This window comes from Sipha flava, unplaced genomic scaffold, assembly GCF_003268045.1.
Source record: "Sipha flava isolate LNK unplaced genomic scaffold, YSA_version1 111_pilon_pilon, whole genome shotgun sequence".
In the NCBI taxonomy this organism is placed as follows: domain Eukaryota; kingdom Metazoa; phylum Arthropoda; class Insecta; order Hemiptera; family Aphididae; genus Sipha; species Sipha flava.
This window is the reverse complement of record NW_020271729.1, coordinates 853972-875998: the sequence shown is the minus strand read 5'-3', so window position 1 is coordinate 875998 and position 22027 is coordinate 853972. Positions and strand designations below refer to the sequence as shown.

General features: G+C 26.9%; 1 protein-coding gene across 1 annotated transcript; it reads right to left on the bottom strand.

Moving 5' to 3' along the window:
* Positions 1–904: 904 nt before the first annotated feature.
* Positions 905–20555, bottom strand: LOC112689011 (multidrug resistance protein 1-like). The gene is made up of 28 exons (XM_025562502.1): positions 20219–20555; positions 17182–17227; positions 9758–9892; positions 9164–9453; positions 8962–9106; positions 8771–8904; positions 8523–8694; positions 8345–8469; positions 8105–8276; positions 7821–8045; positions 7620–7745; positions 7356–7559; positions 7038–7289; positions 6732–6968; positions 6596–6654; positions 5682–5868; positions 5514–5611; positions 5347–5446; positions 5097–5240; positions 4940–5041; positions 4721–4882; positions 4447–4650; positions 4060–4301; positions 3848–4004; positions 3591–3785; positions 3288–3497; positions 1329–1475; positions 905–1266 (listed from the first exon to the last, which is right to left on the bottom strand). The coding sequence occupies exons 1-28, from the start codon at positions 20311–20313 to the stop codon at positions 1063–1065; spliced, it is 4569 nt and encodes a 1522-aa protein (XP_025418287.1). The 5' UTR covers positions 20314–20555; the 3' UTR covers positions 905–1062.
* Between the last annotated feature and the right edge of the window lie 1472 nt (positions 20556–22027).

The following is a 22027-nucleotide window of genomic DNA, read 5'->3' as shown; positions in this document are numbered from 1 at the left end:
TATTTTAACATTATGAGTTTACAGGGCGCTTTTTCTGCTTTATAGGACGTAGGTCGTTTCATAACATCAACAGAGGTAGAAAGCAGTAATATTTTCTCTAAATGTTTGTACCCACCAAATGATAATTTAATAATTATTAAATAATATAGTAAATTTACAATTGGCTTCATATAGATATTTTCCAACACTAAATTAACTTAATTATCAATTATAATAGATTAATAATTTTTTTATACTATTGCTAATGCCAAAAGTTTCAAATTAAAATAAATTAGCTCAATTTTTAAAATCAAACTTCAAATTTATAAAACTTAAGGTTATTTCTTTGGTAAAATAATTTAAAACAGTAATATATTTTGTTAAAATATAATTACAATAAACACTTATTGAAAATTATAAAATTGAACACAGTTGAGTAATTTAAAATACACTTGATATTTAATATTTTCTTAATACATTTTTAGAACAAATAAAAAATATAAATACATTGAAAATCACAAGTTAGTAAAATAATGTACTTATAATTGATTTTATTTATAATTAAATATTTTCAATAAATTACTTAAATTATTAGTTTATTTATTAAATAAATTATCTTTACTGATAAAATGTTATATAAACTATATTTCAGTCCTTATTTATACTATCTATGTAATATATATTCATTATGCTGTATCGAGTTATAATGGCTATATTAAATTATATTTACATTTAGTAGATAGAAAAAATATGACAATAATTTATAGTGAATCACTGCGAAAGTAAATATATAAGTACCTACATTTATAGAATTTTTAATTAGACAATTTAATATTTTAATAAATGTATTCAATTATTATACTTTAGTATAATTTATAAATCAAAAAGCAAAAAAAAAAATGTATTAATATTAAATTCAAAAATATTTTTATGCATTAAAAATTACAATTTATAAAACAGAGTAAAATAAATTCTTCATTTACCACGATTAAATCAACTTGAACAAAATAATTCAACTATATAATTACCAGATCATCTTAATTTATTTGTTTAATTTTTTATAAATTATGCTTGGGGCAAAGGTTATTCAGATGATTCTTCTTGACGTTTGATTAATTCATAATAATATCCTTTTAAGGACTTCAGTTCTTCGTGATTACCTTGTTCAACAATTTTACCATTATGAACTACAGCTATAGAATCAGCTGACTGTATTGTAGAAAGTCGATGGGCAATGACAATGCATGTACGACCTTTACGAGCTGCATCCAATGCTTCTTGCACAACCTTTATTATACAATTAACATAATTTAAATTAATGAACCTAATTCAAATGAAATTTAACCTACTGTTTCACTTTCAGTGTCTAAAGCTGATGTAGCTTCATCTAATAAGAGGATTTTGGGATTTCTTATTAATGCACGTGCAATAGCTATTCGTTGTTTTTGTCCACCAGATAGTTGACTACCGCGATCTCCAGCCAGCGTATCATACCTCTGAAAATTATTATTGATGCTGTTGAAACGTGTTGTTTTAAAATACTTAATTCAGGGCTTTGCGCCCAAATTAACCCGAACCCGTAACACCCCTAAAAACCCTTAAAAAATCAAATACCCAAAACCCATATAACACGAATGATTTTTTTTTTTTTAAATATCCGAATTAACCAAAACCCGAATAAAATATTGGTTTTAACCCGAAACCCGAATAATTTTTTATTTTACAATCTTTATGTAACATATCATTTTGTATGTATTTTTTGTGGTTATTTCAATTTTGTAATTAGTTATTATTCACAGGAATAATTTCACAAATAATATATGAAATTGTTAATCTAAATTTATCTAAATAAAGACAATAGCAATATATCATATTGACAGGTGTGCATGAATGGTATGGTATGTTGAATGTTCAAGTGTAAGCAACTGGGATACTATTTTTAAAATTATCTCAAGCGGATACTTCGTATTATTATAATTTAATAGGTAATAGGGTCTTCTATGAATCACAGAGACGTTATTTATTGCAATACTGTAAGTCTGAAATATAATTGATACCTAGCATATGATTACCTAAATTGTTGTTCGGGTTATTCGTATTTGTTCAGTGTATGGCGTTTAGTACATCGTTTATGTTTATGGCGTGAATTGTCAATTTTTTTGGTGTAATAATTTCAGCGTAACATTCATAAGTACAAATTATTATTATTTTTGTATTACGCTATGTTCTAGCTAGTGCATTTTTAGCATGTGCACGCACCACAAACCTAAAGCGAAAATTTGGTGAAATTTGTGGGGGGGGGGGGACTGAGCATTATTTGCTTATTACACCTATAGAGACCACTGTGCGCAATTATTTATTTCAACAAGTCAATTTACGAACTTTGATAATTTGACATTTTTAATCAACAATTTAAACAAAAAACAATTAGGTGCCTTATCTTAAACATTTTTGGAGTAGGTATTCTAAACAGAAATTAAATTAAATTAAATTAATTAAATTAAACAACCTATACGGGTATTATTACGTATTATTAATATTACATTAATTGCGATCGTTCCAAGTCATGACAAGAAGTTTGTAAAATCTTACGAATAGGATTTTATTTTTATCACAGAATATTTTTTTTAATTCGGTTATTAAAAATGCATTTTACAATTATAATAATTATTGTATTTTTAGTCACTTAAAATTTTTTAGAGCTAGGGGGCTAAGACTTGTACTTTATATTTCTGGGGGGCTTAGTCCCCTCAATACCTTCCTCCCGATTTCCGCCTATTCCACAAACACAAATGCAGAATACAAAATAGTTTGTTTTTTGTCGCTTACTATATGCCCGCACTAACTAGGAGTAGGACATAGTGTTAGTATTTTTAATTTTAATAGATATTATAATTTATAAGCTTCATACACATATAAAATAACCCCCTCTTCCCCGAAAATAAATCGTAGTTTCACCATTGCTTGAAATTAACATAATGAGAGTTTGGTCTAAAAAACTGTTGCACAGTTGTATAACAAATTGATATTTTATTACATAGGCAGGTAAAAAAATATAAATATTTCATTAGTGGAGGGGGGCTCAGCCTCCCCACTGCCCTTCACCAATGAAAAATAATATTTTTCCATGACTACTTAACACCCGTATTAACTAATAATAACCCGAATAATAACGGTTATTAACACCCAAACGTTTGTTTAAATGTTGTATTGCGATGTTTGAACACCCGAATATATTCTACACCCGAAACCTGAAACCCGAAAAAATTATTCGGGTGCAAAGCCTTGACTTAATTATTATTGTTTACTTGAGCAAGAGTTGATGTTATAAAATTATGAATATTTGCTTTTTTAGCAACATCAATAATTTCATCCATGGTGACTTCTCTATCACCTACGCCATATAATATGTTATCTTTTATGGAACAGTTAAACAGTATTGGCTCTTGAGTAACGATTCCAATATTTTTCCTTAAATGACATAAATTCATCGCACGTATATCATGATCGTCTACTTCCTAAAAATAAATTAAATTTTAAATATTTTTCTATGATACTTTTACTGATTTAATTTGTATTAAATTAATAAATACAATATTGCAAAAACCTACAATTACTCCTTTAGATGGGTCATAGAAACGTTCAAGCAAAGATACAACAGTGCTTTTACCACATCCAGATTCGCCAACTATTGCTAATGTTTTTCCTGGCTCAACTGTAAAACTGAGACCTCGTAGAACACGTGCATTAGGTCGAGATGGATATTTGAACCTTACATCTTTGAAATGCACTTTTCCTTTTATTTCCTATAATTTTACATTCTTTAATGAATATAGCATGTTATATTATAATGTAAATATAGCTTTACAGGTTTTGATCCAGAAATTGATAAAGGATCTATTTCTGATTTTTTCCAAATAAGTTGAAAAATAAGAATTGTTGCATTTTTAGCTCTGGCATAATCTTGAAGATAAGCTGATGACTGACCAACCGATGCAGCACAAAAGGCCAAAGCAAAGAATACTCTAAACAAATTAATTTTAACAATGTAATTGAATAACAAAATATAATTTGGCTTACCTATATATATCTGTGGCTGTCATCTCTCCAATTTCCACTAAATATGCTCCATATCTAAAAGCAACTGAATACATACCATATATAACTGCCTGGGAAACAGCATACATAACTGAATATGAAACTGCTTGTTTTTTAGCAGTTACAAATGGCTCTTCTAAACTATTTTCATACAAAGCCACAAACATAAGTTCTTGTGCTAAGCCTTGAACTGTTTTTATACTTGAAACAGTTTCAGATGCAATCTAGAAAATATTTATATTTAAAATTTGAAAAAGTAATCCTTCATAAGAATATTAATTAAATACTACCAGACAAGAATTGACAAGAATTATTGAATCTATTAATATATTTATAATATATTATGTATTTAACAGTTGATTTACTAACCCGACCAGCTTCATCCATACATTCAGAATCTCGTTTTTGACTTTTTCGTACAAGCATCAACTGTTTATAAGCAGCTCCGGCAATGATTGGAACGCCAAAAACTAAAACTATAGCTAATTTCCAACCAAAAGCAAATGCAATTACTAATGCAGCCGACAATGTTACAAGGGCTGATATCACTTGGCCAGCTCTTAAGCCAGCAGCCTAGAATAAAAATCATACTAAAATAAGATTTTTTTATAATTTTATTGGTTTTATTTAAAATTATACTTACAGATTTTACTAGTGGAGCATCTCTAGCTAATCTAGTGATAAGATTACCAGGCGATGAACTTTTCAAATCAAACCAATATACTGGTTGTCGCAATATATTTTCAAATGCTTGTACTCTCATGCGCATAATAAGTTTTTCACTTGCAGTAGTTAGTCCAATAGTCTAAAAGTAAATATATTAATAAATTGAAATTTTCGGAACTTAGTTAACTTGACTTACTTGCATCCACCATGCTAATCCTGATAGCAAAGCCAATACAACAAACATTTTAGACCAAAAAGATGCTTCTTGTAATAATGCATCTCCTTTGAGAGTGAAAGTCTAAACATAAAAGATAAAATCATATGTTATTTTAGTTTTATTTTGGTGAACTTACAGCAAACACTTGGCCATAAAAAACAGCAAACACTGGCATAATAGCACCAGTTAGAGCACAACCAGTAAAACCAATTACTAACCATGGCCATTCTTTGCTATTAAATTTAAGTAATTCTTTCATTCCAATCTCATCAAATTCATTCTAAAATAATAGTAAATATTTATTTTATCAAGATAGTTATAAGATTTTATTACTTTCAACTTATAAGTTTTAAGACTGTGATATTTTATAATGTTATATGTCTTACTTTTTGTCCCTTAATATACTGATAACCTTTTCTAGAAGACATAGCAAAATCTGCAGGTTGATTATAATCTATTAGGTTATCTAGGTCGGACGTCTCCCATCTAACACAATAAAATGCTATAGTTAATAATTATATTAACTTAAAAACTGTGAATAATACAAACTAACTGAGAATAATCGTCAGGTTGACTAATTTGTCTTATTAAAATACTTCCTCTGCTTGGAAGATAACCAGATGATTTATCTAGCTCACTATCTGTACTATCCTATAAATAAAAAAACCATTTTAAAAATAATAAATTATAATAATTAATTTTCCTCAACAATAAAAATTACTAGATCTGAGTAGGTAATTCGTTTCATTTTACGTGAAGATATTTTTCTAGTAACATTCACTTTACGGCCATCAGTATCTTCAGTGATAAAACTATCTGAGAATAACTTTTCGGGTTCAATACATTTTTCTATAACTGATATATTTTTTGGTTTTGTTTCTGTTTCTTTGTCAGTTTCAGTTTGGACTCTAACAAAAAATAATTTAACTTGAGTTGATAAACCTATATCTATATATGAAATTATAATAGTAATATGATATATCATTATAGGTGTTGTAAATTATTTAATAGACATTTAGTGGTATTTTATAGGGGTGGGAAAATGGGGCCATGTCCCCTCAAGACATCTTAATATTTATATGTTCAATATTTTCATTGATGAATTATGTAAAATTTATATATATATTGTATATGTGTGCATGTAATATTTATTTGTATAATGCTGACTAATTTTATTATAGTATAAATACATATACCCAGAGACGTATTTAGAGTTTTGACGCCCCAGGTAAAGTTTTATTACCACCTCTACACACGTTTTGTACAATTTTTCAAGAAAGATAATATTAATTATCTATGGATTTTACACGGTCAACTTATGATAATATTATCATGAAAATAAAAATTGCCTTGTGATCACTATACAAAATCTTAAAATATTAAAATGTTTTGATTGACGAATGAAAATGGATGGTTACAAAAAAATGCTACATCTTCTTAAATACAAAAAAATGTGTGGTGGTACCCCTCTCCCGCCCTAAAATACATCCCTGCATATACCTACCAAAAAATATTGCCTTCCCCCAGGCAAAGAACCAAAGCCACACCTGATACATACATTATAAAATTAATGGAAACTACCATTACATTATTACTACATTATACTATATACTACATTCATTATTTATTACTTACTCAGTATTTTCGTCAGTTTCAACATTATCATCTTCATAATGAGGTTCAAGTTCTGGACTCTAACAAAAAATTAAAAAAAAAAAAAAATATTAAAAATAATGAAGGTATGAGGCATGATTAAAATATATTACTATACTTTTAAACTGATTTGTCGTTTTTTATTTTGTCTTGCTGGTGACGGCGTAGTAGATTTTATATTTATATTTTTACCATCTAATTCAAAATTTTCCAATTCGTCATCAGATTCTAAATCACAGTCTTCTTTATTTTCTTGATCATATTCTTGTTTCATTTGTGCATTTACTAAATTTGAATATATACCATTTTTCTCCATCAAAATATCATGAGTTCCAGATTCCACGACACTTCCATTCTATATAATTATGTTCATAATAAAATAGCCTGTATGGATATAATAATATAAAAAATGTATATAGAATACTTGTAAAACATAAATAACATCAACATTTCTTATTGTGGATAATCTATGAGCAATTATAATAGTGCTTCTATCTTTTTGTGCTTTCTCTAAAGCTTCTTGTACAATCCCTTCACTTTGTGCATCTAATGCTGAAGTAGCTTCATCCAACAACAATAATTTTGGATCTTTGACCAAAGCTCTTGCAATGGCAATTCTTTGTTTTTGACCACCAGAAAGTTGTGAACCCTTGTCACCTACTAATGTATCATATCCCTATACATTTTTAAAAGTTAGTACAGAAATAAGATAATATTATATAAGATAATAACACTTATTAACCTTAGGTAATTTAATGATAAAACTATGTGCATTCGCTGTCATTGCAGCAGCTATAATATCTTGTCTAGTACAATCTGATTGGCCATAACGAATGTTATCAGCAATGGAAACACCAAATAAAACTGGTTCTTGAGATACAATTCCAATATTTGTACGAAGCCAATGTAGATTTAACGATTTTAAATCGATGTCATCTAGTAAAACCTATAGTATAAAATGATTATGTACTTAAGTTTTAAAATAAATTCATTAAGTTGTACTGACTTGGCCTTCTGTGGGATCATAAAAACGTAATAACAAACTTCCAACTGTACTTTTACCACCTCCACTCGAACCAACCAATGCAATAGTTTGGCCAGGTTCTATTGTTAATGATAATTTATTCAAAACCTTTATTATAAATGAATTTTAGTTAATTATTTATTAATTATTATTATTTCTTAAATAATTGTATATATTACTTACAGATACAGTATTTCTTGTTGGATAAGTAAAGCTTACATCTTTAAATTCAACTTTTCCTTGAATTTTATTAATCTTTTTACCTTTAGACGAATAAGGATCGATATTAGGTTTGCTATCGATTATATTGAATATAGTTGATGCAGCACCAATAGCTATGCTTACTGAGTTTATAAATGGCAAAGCATTGCCCACAGAAAATGCTCCAGCCATTACACTGAAGAAAACCTATGTACATCAATTAAAATAATAACAAATGTTTTTTCATAATTATAATAAGAATTTACTGTAAATATGCTTCCAGGTGTTGAAATTCCTTCAACAATTAAGTTTGAACCATACCAGAATGCTATGCCATATGCTGTATACATTATTACAAATACAGAACCCAATAATATTGCAAATATAAAGTATTTTTTCATGGCTAATTTTCGACCTTCTTCAATAGCTAGCTCATATCTAAAAAATTAGTTTATAGTTACATTTTGTAAGAATAATATAAGTTTTTACCAATTTAAACAAATTACCTTTTAGATTCCCTAAGTTCTCCTCCAAATGCTGCTATTGTCCGAATATTTGATAAAACTTCTTCAGCTATGGCTCCGGCTAAAGCATATTTAGCTTGTTCTCTAGCTGCTGTACCTGATGAAATCTAAAATAAAACAAGATTAATTACTACAAATGATTTTTAACATAATACTTTACTATAGCGAGGGCTCCAGAAACAGCAATTAAAAATGGTGCAACACAAATTATAATTAAAGTCAATCTCCAATTGACACAAAATCCAATTATAAGACCAGTAAAAAAAGTACTCGAGTATTGTGTAACCATACTAAATTTACTACCGATTCCCTCACGAACTCTTTCCAAGTCACTAATGAAGTAAAATACATAGTAGATATTTTCTTAGTAATATATTAATTAATATACATTTTTAAATAAATTCATACTCTGATAGTTTTGTTGTTAAATCTCCATCATCACTTAAGTCATACCAACTAATTTCTTGTCTAAGTATTTGGCGATAGAAGATTTTTCGCAACCGGTGAACTTGTCTTTCACAAGCAATTTCCCAACACAAAGTCTGAAAACAAAATAACTAGCTTCATCTGAGATTTCAACTATACTTTAAAAACTGTACTTGAATGAATGCAGCAACTAATACTCCTAATCCAATGTATAAGTAATATAATGAAAATGTTGTCATGTAATCATAAAATTCTTCAGGGCTTAATGCACTATCGCTGGAAGATCCACTTGTTTTATTAAGACTCATTGTTGTATGTCTATAATTATAAAACAATTTAAATACATATTTAATCAGATTTTCCTTCATGACCTACTCAAAATTTAATCCTGTAATAGATTTAACTGTGCTAAGTCTTTCCATTTCTGACATAAAAAATGCTCCAAGAGTAGAACTTTCACCGTTTAAAGGTGATTGAGTTATTGCATTAGTTGAGCTTAGAATGTCTACATAACTAGATGGCGAATTAAATGGATTACTATGAACGAGGTCTGATGCGTCCCCAACAGTTGTTAGTGGAATATTAACCTGTGAGTCATTCTGAGTTAATAATTCGGGAATATTATAAGTAGAAGACACTAAAGTTGATGACCCGCTTGAAGAAACCTGTAAGTATTAATAAAAATAATAAATATGAATTAAATTGTCAAATTTTTTGAAATTTGTTATAATATATTAGACATCATAGATAGACATATAATAAGGAAGATATTGGTTTTTTTGTACAAGAAAAGTAGAATTTATATAATATTTTTACACCCTTACATCCTTAAACGCTGAAGTAACACAAATATAACTGTTTAGTTGTATATAAGTAGGTAAAATAAAATGTACAACCATAATAATATACTAATTATACTATTAAATTATTCATTATTTAATTTTTACTACACTGAATTAATATACTTACTGATGCTTGTTTGATGAAAGTATTGGTCATTTGACCAAATACCAATGCCAACACTGGAAAACTTGATCCATGTAGAGCAGAGCATATAATACCAATGCACATAAGTGCCACATCACCTTTGCTTGCATATCGAAACTAGAAAATTTCAAATTATTATCATTAATAGTTAATATTAGAGATATTCTTTGGTGAAATACAGAAATTTACATGTATAGTTTTCTTTTCTATTTTAATTTTTATTCAACAGTAAAAATAATTTAATATTTAACATTACATTGTATATTGTATATCAATATATACTTATGTGTATATATAAATTAAAATTAAAAACTCTATTCTATGATTTTGAAAACATCATATTAAAAATACTAGAGATATTTTAGTTATAATAAGTACGAAGTCAATTAATTTTATATAATGAATTAATAAAAATAAAGCAAGATATGCTACTCATTATTTCTAAAATAGGTACTTTAAAATTGAAATATATTTAAAATCAATAATGTAGTCCTAACAAAAGTCTTGAGTGTATGTTAATTATATGTAAAAAGGGTGAATGGAGTAAATGTCTACCAGGAGCGGCTCCAGAGCCTTGGTTAGCCCCCCCCCCTAGTTAGGCAAGTTATAATTTTACAAAATCTTATAACAAAAAGAATTCAACAATTTATTCCGTACAGAAATGTGTACTACGCAATTCATGTTTCGATTATAAAATAATAATATCATAGTATCATACCATAGTATATTTTATATTAATAGATATAGTTTATTTATAGCCTTATTAGTTCTTCATATTATAGATAGTAGGTACATCGTATACACTCGGTGTATAGGTGTATTACACCGTCATACCTTTATGGCTTTATTCATAGACGTGCACACGTGGTGGCCGGGTGGACACGGCCCCCCTTGCGAACTCTGACTTTTTCTTTAATAAATGTATATCTATATTATAGCGAACATTTTTACATGAATAAAGTAAAGCCAGTTTTAATCTTATAGTATAAAATTGATATCTGTGAATAAATGTAATAAAGTTATTAGTTATTAATCAGACTAATCAGAACTTGCATATAATATAAAAATTAAAGATGTAATTGATGCATTCAAAAACCTTATTCCCGTGGACAGAAGGATGGAGTTGTAAATAGTATAATAATATGTAACTAAGGATTTCTTAGACATAAATTGTGTAAGTATAAATAGTATTTATTTTTATATTTGCATATTGAATTAAATAAATAATTTATAAAATGTAAATATTTAATTATACTAGTAGTCTTTAGTACAAGAATCTTTGGCCCCCTAAGGACAAAGTCTGCGCACGCCTATGGCTTTATCTACATACTTGTGCGTGTCGTATAATAGTCCATATTATAATATGCATTTTTTGTTAACAATATATATTTTTTTATAAATATGGTACAGACTTGTGGGGCGGTCCTTAGCCCCCTCCCCCTGGAGCCGCCCCTGATTTCTACTCATTCCCCATTTTTTCGATCATAATGATTAATATTAACTAACAACATAAAGATCCAAATTATTTTAAATAAATAAAATGCAATTTAAAACTATTGTAGCGTCATTATTGTTGGCAGTGTAACGGCTTTTTACACTATATTTTTCTGCAATAAAATTAAAAATAGTAAAATGTAAAAATAATAACCATTCCTAATAAAAATGATAGCTACAAAATATGTTTGGTATTTTTGATTTTTGTATATATAAAATGTCAAAATTTGTTAATATAGTTTAAAGCACTAAAGTTTTTATTATAGCTAGTATACCCGTAAACCTGCCTAACCTGCTTGTCCTGCGTATCACAAATTATTCAATAAGTATTTGCATCAACTAAAAAACGGAGAAGTCGTTATATACCGTGTACTCGCGTATACGCTCCACCACTGCTTTAAATTAAGAATCTATTAGTTACCGACTTGACATTTTTAGTATACATTAATATTATAATTTCACCGTGCACTAAGAAAGGATTTTTCAAAATTTAGAATTTAAGGGGTTGAAATCGACAAAAATAAATTTTTATTAATAATAATAGCAGTCAGTTGTCAACTTTGTTTTGAATCTAGATGGAAATCACTTAATAATTATATAAAAATTAATAATTTGCAATTGCACTTGCATCATCAGGATTTGCTGCTACACTTTTATATGCAGAAGTTCATTCTACTTTCAAGTTACTACTCAATCTTAATATCTACCATCGATACTCCAACGTAAAATATTAATAAACAATCTAATATGGCGAAAGTTCTGAAAAAATGCAAGATCATTGTTTTGGATAAAAGTCCAATGTCTTATAAGATGTATAAAACCTCAAATAATTTTTTATATGCAAGAAATTATTTGAGGCTTTATACAACTGTCTGAAGGATCTGAAGAATTCAAATTTATTTATGGGAGGAATCACAGTACTGTTAGTTTGAAACTTTCAACAAATTCTATCAGTCGTACTTAGAAGAATTCAAGTTAATAAAATTGCAGTATGCATCAAGTCTTCATATTTGTAGCCTCAAATAGAAATTTTTTTCTTTAACCAAAAATATGTGAGTACATTTAAAAGGAAATAGGATTGCTGAGCAGTTTTCTGAGCTACTCTTAAAAAAAAGAGATGGATAATATCCACAATGTGAAGAAAAAATTACTATACCGACAGGATTAAGTAGAGTTGTATAAACTTTAAAAGAACTTACAGAAAAAATATATCTTGGCATCGAATATCTTAAAGAAATATTAATTGACTGGTTATGCGAGAGGGCCATTTTGACATAAAAAAATAATACAGCAGGTTAGGTAAATAAACAAAATACTATTGGACTCTTTCCAAGCAAAAAATATGAAATACAGATCAGTGAATTCAGTAGGCACTGTAATAGATGATGCAGTTAATTATCCAGTTGAATTTCTCAATTCGCTCAACTTTTCTGAATTTCCACCACATTTATTAACATTCAAAATTAGTACTCCTGTAATTATTCTAAGAAATCTTAGCTCACCAAAATAATGTATAAGAGTACGTTTATGTACTACTAGTTTTTAAAAAAATCTAATGGAAGCTGATATTATAACTGGGTTTGCAAAATATGAATCCGTTTTATTCCTTAAATATTAATGGTATCATCAAATTACCCATTCCAATTCAAGAGAATGCAGTATTTTATCAAAGTATGTTTTGGTATGATAATAAATAAAATTCAAGGTCAAAGATTGAAAATTGCAGGGATCGATATAAGAGATTATTATATAAGATTATTTTTCACATGGACAATTTTATGTGACTGCTCCAGAGTCAGTACACCCATAGGTTTAGTTATTTTTGCACCAACAGTAAATACAGGTTTTATAATAAAATTGTTGTCATAAATTATTATTTTTTTATTATATATCTTTTAAGTTTATAGGTTAACACTAAAAAAATTGCACATGGGTAAAGCGTACATAATCAGTAACTCATTTTCCTAAATTTTTAAGGTTATAGGTGTTAAAAATCTCAAACGTTATTTCTCGGCCAGATTTTTTTAAAACATAAAAAAACAACAATACTCAAACAGCTAATAAATTTAACAATTTAAACCACGGTAAGGCCGGGTATTCATAATTTATATCTGTAGTCAGATCCCCCCTTCATAGGCCTTTTTAAAATTGTATAAAATAGTGTTCTTAATGTAAGGAAATTATAAGGAAACATAAAAATATTGCAAGGATTTATTGTAAACAGTGCCGGATTAACAAATTTGCCGCATGGAGGCAGATTTTAAAATTTCACCCTTCAACCTCCTTCACAAATCAAAATATATATGTATATATATGTATAGTACATGTATATATATAACTATGTATACAACAAGTAATAACATTGTTAAGATTGTTTAATTAATTTATATTTATAAACATATAGTAACACCGGTAGTTTTTAAATTTACAGACTTTAGTAGTTACTAAATATAAATATTTTAATACAAATTTTTTCAATATAAATTATTTACAACTATTTTTTAGCTATCTGTGCAGCAAACTCTTTAATAATATCATTCCAACCTATACTTTTAAGGAAAATATTTACTATAGATATAAGAGATAACTATGATATATTTTCATTAGATAATTATGTTTCTGGTAGTTTTTGACTCTTTTTAAAACTGAGAAGGATCTCTCTCCGCTAGAGTTTAAACATGGTATAAATATAAAAAGTTTTAAAGCTATTTCCACAATAGGCAATGAATTGATTAACTTCGATACTGTTAATATTGAAGAAAACAGTGCATACATAATTTTTAATCTCCTGAAAAATACTTCATTATTATTCATTGTATAATCTCATTCTCAAGTTTCCGTTATAAACACTATAAATATTTACTAATTGCTTTGATTTTTCTCGTAAAATGTTATCGTCCATTCCTTCTTCATATAAAAATAAACCCAAACAACTCATTTATTTCTATATATGCATTTGTATGCACTTTTCACTCATATTGATTGAAAATAAAATATTGGGCACGTTTATTTTTCAGTCAATCGTGATTCGTGAATCGAACTCGGCAACGACGACAACTATGACCACGAGACGAGAAAGAGAGAGAGAGAGAGAGAGAGAGATAACAAAAACAATTGCTTGGTAGTGTGTAAATAAATTATTTGAAACTATTAATATCAAATTTAATAATCTGATGGTTATAAATTATAATACACACAGAGATATATAAGAAATGCAACGAACACAATTTGATGTCAATGTAACGAAAATAAAAATGCATAGGTCCGAGTGCTAAATAATAGTAATATGGTTTTACCCTTAATATGTTAAACGCCCACAGACGAAAAAACTCAGCGGTTTAACATAATATAAAATAACTATTATAATTATAATATATATATATAATATTATAATATTATATAATTTTTATTAATATTTTTCAATAATAAATTAATAATTTTTCTTAAAAACTAGTATAGGCATTAAAAAATTTCAAAACTTTTGTTGACGCCGTTATGGCGTACAAGGAAAAACGGTAAAAACAAAAATTGAAACTGTTGGAGAAAAAGAAGGGTTAGAATTTCCAAAATTTTGTTTGGAGTCCAAGAAAGTTTCCAAGGATTACCTGAAGATTTAAAATTAAATGACTTGGTATATTTTAAATATGTGCCAATAACATCAGAAAATGTGGAACATTGGTTTTTAATTAATACAAATATGTTGACCAATTAATGCCGTGCATTTAAATTTGATAGGTAATTTAAAAAAAAAATGTCTAATCCAACTTTATAGATAAACATGTCATTTTTTTACATTTTTATATTTCTAAACCTTTTTTTAATTGTAGGAGAAGACAATGAATGAAATGAAATGGATTATACAGAGTAATATTATGGTTTTTGACTTAAAAAGTTATTATTGCCAAAAATTTTCTAAGTAAAAAAATTTAATAATTTTACAATAAAAAAATAAAATAAATAAAATAATTTCTATTATAAAAACATTAATTTGATTATTTTTGCTTATATTTCAGTTATTTTAAGTGCATATGTACAAGCATATTTCATTCACACAATTTGTGTGCAATAAGTCCTAAACTCTAATAATATACATACTAATAAAAGAAAATATAGCTAGTTAGCTATAAAATAAATATAAATATATTAGTATTATAGATATATTTATCTTCCTTGACAATCGTTTAACTAGTTATTTTTTACATGGAACCACAGACTACATGTTTGCTGAATGTAGAATACCAAGCTATTGAATAGCAAGAAACCATGTGACCGCATTATCAGCTGCTGTTTGCTAGTAAAACTGGCGAGTAGCAGCCAATAGTGTGGCCCGTTCTTAAGACGTTGCGACTATAATAAGGGAGGTCAAGGAAAACACATTAATTTTGAAATATCCGTTGCGGTCGTAGTTATATAATCATATGTCTGCATGTATTCCTAGTGTATACTGTACAGAGCGATTCAGAAAAAATACAAACACTAATTTAATTATATTATTTATAATATAATAATATAATCTAAAATTTATTTTTTATACTATTTATTATTATTTGTAACCGTAATTGAACCAACGAGGATTCTGATATAATTTTCATAACTAATCATTCCCTGAGAGACTTGTTAGTTATTTGTGTAATTTTAAATTATAATTATAATTATAATTATGTACCTATTTGTTTTTTAAACTGTTTTAATACACATCCAGTATCTATCATATCTATCTATCATTCAGTATCTCGTATATCGAATATTTGCAAATTGTTTTATTACCAATTTAATTATTTATAATAAGTATTCAGAATTGGAATAAGACTATAAGAGCCAAAAGAGATATAAATAAAATTCACTATTTTAATAAATTACTCTTCTCTGAACACAATGTTTTTTAAAATTATTCATGTAAGTTTTGAGAAAAAATGTCTACAGGCTAACCATTGAAAAATTCAAAGTTTACGCAATAAAAGAAAGAAGATCTTCGTTGAAAATTTTCTTCAGTAACCACTTAACTGTTGAGAGAACCACTCTGTACGTCTAAACCATTTTAGTAAAACCTGTTCTTCGTCTACTCTGTCGGATTGGTGGATATATTTAAAGATGCTGATCGTGATGGTTAGAGTTAGGTAAAAAACAGTGGATACAGTGGGTGGCGTACGGACAAGTTTGAAAATACTTCATACACATATTTATTTAAAATAAGATGTTTGATTTCAAACAAATGTAGAAGTAACGTTTATTTGAAATAAAGCAATGTTTTAATCTATCATATTTTTATGTAACAAACTATCTTTAAGTTCTGTGAAAATGTATGGCTGTAACCTATATTGGCAAGGCCGGATTAAACACCTATTAGGTCCCAGGGCTGAAATTTTATATGGGCTCTTTTGACAAAACATGCTTTACAAAGTCGCTCGCTACGCTCGCAGAGCAATACATTTTTTTTAATTATTTCACAAATTGTCAATTGCATTATAAAATTAATAGGTATGTAAAATGTGTGTCCATAAAACTACTAATTTTAGTAAGATAAAAATACATGTATCGGCTTAAAATTATTTGGGCCCCGGAGCTACCACCCCGGCTAAACCCCCCCCCCTCTTAATCCGGCCTTGTATATTGGCAATGGTATTTTAAAAATATTTGAATTTCATGTCCGCTGGTATCGCCATTAGCACCAACCTAGATTTCTTAAAATAAAATGTTTCTTACTGATCACTATACATTAATATTTATAATAATTTTAAGAACCTTTTTTTAGCATTGTGTACTACTTAAACTACAATACAGAATGTATAATTATTGTTGTTGAAATGTACTTTTTTTTTGGTTAGTAATTTTTTTTTTTCGTTTAATGTAAATTGGTTAATAATTGTAGCAGATACAATGGAAAGTACATATTTTAAATATTAAAAAATTACCAGACTACCAATGGAAGATTTTTTGACTTCATTTTTTCGTACAGTTCTGAAACAAATTTAAATATGAATGTTTAAATACAATGCTGAAAACATTAAAAATAAAAATACCTTAAATATATTATTATATTACTATATTAATATATTATTGCTATATTTAATTGATGGCATTGGCGAACAGAAGGTTCAATTTTGGTGCAGTTGAGTGAACTTTTCAAGAGTGGTGCTATTTTTTTCAACTATGGACACTTTTATAGAAAGTAAATTTTATGTATATTTTATTGTACTCGCACAATGGTTTTAATTTAAAATTCAGATACTTATTATAATGATTACTTAAAAATTGCCAAATATTTACATATCTAATACGTAGATAGTATAATATTATTTTCATCATATTACAAGTAAATTTAGAAACCAAGATGGTGGAGAATAGTCCCATATATTTTTTAGGTTAGGCATTAGGGCAGGGGCGTCCACAAGAAGGAGCAAATAGGGAAGTTGTGCCCCATGACCTTTTTTTCTTCAAATTGTTTGTTATTTATTATTTATAACACACTAAGAAAATACATAAATGTGAATACATGCATAAAGTTCACCCTTTCCCCTATAAAAAGGTCTTGGGAAAGTACTGAATTAGTACATTTATATTTATTATACATAAATTGTAACATTTACAATTTAAGTATAATCGGTCGCTGATCGATGGTATGACATAAGTGAAAAAATACAATGTACCTACTCCAGACTTGTTAAATTAAAAAAAAACTTTATTTGTAAATTCAAGGTTAAAATCTAAATTTTTCTAACAATCTCATTATATGTAGTTAAAAGTATTTAAAACTTTCCAAAATTTTAACAATTTTTCAACAATTAATAATGAGTACTATAAATAATTAAATTTTAAAATTACAGTTTTAATGTTTTAATTCTAAACGATGATGTAAGATAACACTAGTTACAGTAATAACTGATGTATGTATTTGTTAATTGTTGATATTAAATGTAAAATTTAGTTGTTATATTTATCTAATCACTATGAAAAATATAGAAATCATCTTATAACTTTAAAAGGTTATGTAAGCTATCTTCCATAATTCCATGATCAAACATTTATTACATAATTTTTATCGCAATAAATGATTTTAAAAATAACCTCATTTATAAACACAACAAATATCAAGATGAAAATTAGAAGCAACTGAATTACGAGTATGTACTTAATTACATTATACATTCTACATTTTTGAAATGAAGCTTTGTTAGTAATTATAATTATAACTAACCCGTTTCCACATTACATTTTAATACATATTATTTAAATCATCAGTTATAAGGGACAGTTAAGCAGAAATATTAAATTCTAAAACCCCACCGTCTATTTTTATTAATTTCTAAAACGGATCTTATAAAATATTCAACTTGAAATATAATATCCAATAACAGAAACCAAAAATATTTTTTTATGTAAATATACACTCCAAATTATAAATCTGCTTAATTTTATAAAGTAGAATTATGAGCTTATAAATGCTTAACTATTATATAATCATTAATCAGTAAGTTAAGTTAATTTTAATTGGAATTTAGACTAATAATAATTTAGAATACTTCTTATCTATTCATAAATTGTGTAGATGAGGATGACATTTGAAAATATTAAGAATTTTTAAATAAAATTCTCTAATCATAATTATATTAACAAAATAATATATTTATTTTTCAAACACACACCATGAACATCAGTGAAAACTCATCCGGACTATTTTATATATTTTTATTCATACTTTTGAAATTTTTATCTATTTATAAATTAATCTCTTTAAATAAACGATTCAAGAATAGATAAAATTACGTTAGTGTTATAGCGATTTTAATTTTATTATTATTATTTTATTTTCTAACATATGTTAGAAAATAGATCACATTTTACTAAACAAATCCTTCCATGTATCTCGGTTAAAGTGGAAAAAAAAGATCAAATTTGAATACAAAACAAAATACCATGGCACTATATAGAGTCAACCGCATTTTAAAATTGTATTTTTCTTTTCTCCAAAGAAAATGTTTGTTTGTGTACCTACCTTTGAATTCAAAAAGACACAGCAGAAAAATCTAAACTGTTATTTTGAGTATTCTGAGAATATGAAATCAATTATTATTTACAGGGGCATGATTTCAGTTGTGTATGAATTGTGAAGGAGAGCATTGCGTTTCGTATTTCTCCAATCACGACCAGTTTTTTGAGGCATAATTTTTGCAATAACTAATTAATTTAAATAAATAAAAAAATTACCTAAATGGTAATTAAGAATATAAATAAAAATATATCCCGATATTATAACTGTTGTGATGTGTAAATATGAGGATATAAATCATTACAAATGGGTTTGTTAAGTAAATATATCCCTCCTCTGAAAATTAAATTCTAAAGATGCCACTGATTATTATATATCTACTAAAAATAACTAGAAAATAATTAGGGGTTTGTATTCTTAAACGAATCGATGGAAAATGTGTTTGAGTTAAATTGTGAAATAAATATTTTTTAGATTTGAAATTTATCGAATTCTGTATTATTTCATAGTTTATTAAAAAATACCGCCTCTTTTAAATGCCTGTAATGTCGTTCATTCAGGCAAATGAAGTACCCATTGAAAATATTGAAACAACGTATTTACATACAAAAATAATAGTATTAACAATACTATTAAGAGGGCTGCATACCTTACAAATAATGACAATCTAAAACAAGCTAGACAAAACGGTGGAGCTTAAAGGTTTGACGGATTTTAATTTTGAAAAAAATTAAAAATATTCAGCAACTTTACTAAAGCATAGGCACTAAATACGTACTTAAATATATAAAATATATAAATTGTTGTTTTCTTATATTCTCAATTCATTAATTGATTAAAACACAGAAAAATTAATTTAATCATTTAATCATTCTTTAGCTTATACGGCGACTAAATTTAGTATTCGATATGTATTATTTATAACGTATGAGTCAAATTCGTTTCAATTAGTAATAAATTACCCGTATTTTGTGTGAGATTTAGTTTTCTCATCTTGTTTGATGGAAGATCCTTTTAATAATCCAATAGATTCTTCGTTTTTTCTTCCAAAAGCCATACAACCGAATTAAAAAAAATCGATTCAAACCAAATAGAAAAACATACACGTATACAAATACACTATTTGCACGAATTTAAAACTTTTACCGCACTATTCTTAATAAGCTATAATAAAACATTAAGAGGTTAACGAACGCCGGTTGATATCAATATGAGATGTTAATAGTAGGACGTACCTCCGCGTTGTGTCTATGAGTTTTGATGGCAACGCGAACAGTTTATTTTACCTCCACTACTCGTTCACATCTGGAAACATGTTTTCGGAAATTCTTTTAAGAGAGGAATAATTATAAATTCTCATGTTAGAATGTTACGTAATATATTTACAATTCATTTTAATCTCAATTTAACATAAATTATAATCGATTAAAACAAAAAAATTACCGAAATAAATGATAACCTTTATTTATCACTTTATTTTAGCTTCAAGAGTTAAATAAGTAGCTATCATTAATAATTTATAGTTGGCTTATAACGGGGAATATTTTTTAATTAAATAAATAATATTATACTGACCATACTCTATTTTTAGAATAGAAATTTTTTATGTGTGAATTTTTTTTTTAATTAACTTAACTATAATCACATGTTTCTTAAAATAATATAAAAAATCAATAATTCAATGCCACAACAGTCTGATTACTAGAAAGTACTATTAAAAACTAAAGACAAAACAAGTTAAATTTCTATTATGTTTTTGTATAATCATAACTATTTTTTTGAGTTGAAGACATAGGCGGCACTTGGATCTTATTTTCAGAGGGGGGGGGATTAATCACAATTTACTGACCGATTTTAAAATCTTCTCACATTCAACTTAATTATATATTACACATTTTTACTTACTATGTGTATGTGTGTATGATAACCGATAAGGCGATAAATACATAAATTAATATCAATGTAATATGTTATGTTTTAAAAGTATTGATTAAAGCATTAATACTATATAGTTTATTTAATCAATGTACATTAGTTTATATTAATTAATAGTAATATTGATAGTATTGATCTGACTTAACATAGGGAATAAATTATTATATAATTGTAATTATACTTTAATTTATAATTAATTGTACAAACATAATTTTAACATAAATATTTTATAAAAATTAAAAATTGTTTAAATATTTAAATTAAGAGAGGGGAAAAATTATAAGTTTGCCCTCTAAATATTTTTTCTGGGATGGCAACTGTTTCCTCGTGCCTTCCCCTCCTCTAATACCGCTTATAAATGAAGATATTTTTTAAGTACTGTAAATAATAACCTTAATAGTTAAACGATTAAAATATTAAATTATATTATTTTATAACAATAAACTAATGACCAAAAATTATTGAATTATCGGTAACATTTATTTTTGATAAATAAGTAATAAATTTAAAAAATTAACTACGAAAAAATATTTTTGATGGTCATGTTATTTATGCTACCAAAATAAATATAGTTTTGATCAGATCCGTTCTCAAGGGGGGCTAATAGGGCAGACACTCCCTAATTTTTGTTATTTATTATTTATATCACACTAGGAAAATACATAAATGTGAATATATGTATGAAGTTCGTCCTCCTCCTATAAAAAGATCTAGTGCCGCAATTAATTTTGATGTTATTAATCGTAATCATAATTAAAAGGTTAATCAACCTTTGTCTCGCAGAACGTGACATTAATGTAGCTTACAGCCAAAAATTTGAATATGATCGCGACTAT

Coding starts and splice junctions, on each gene's coding strand:
- LOC112689011 (XM_025562502.1), bottom strand. CDS start 20,313: ATGGCTTTTGGAAGAAAAAACGAAGAATCTATTGGATTATTAAAAGGA. Junction 8,277..8,344: donor GAACTTAGGGAATCTAAAAG/GTAATTTGTTTA, acceptor CTAATTTTTTAG/ATATGAGCTAGCTATTGAAG. Junction 4,005..4,059: donor ACAGCCACAGATATATATAG/GTAAGCCAAATT, acceptor TAATTTGTTTAG/AGTATTCTTTGCTTTGGCCT.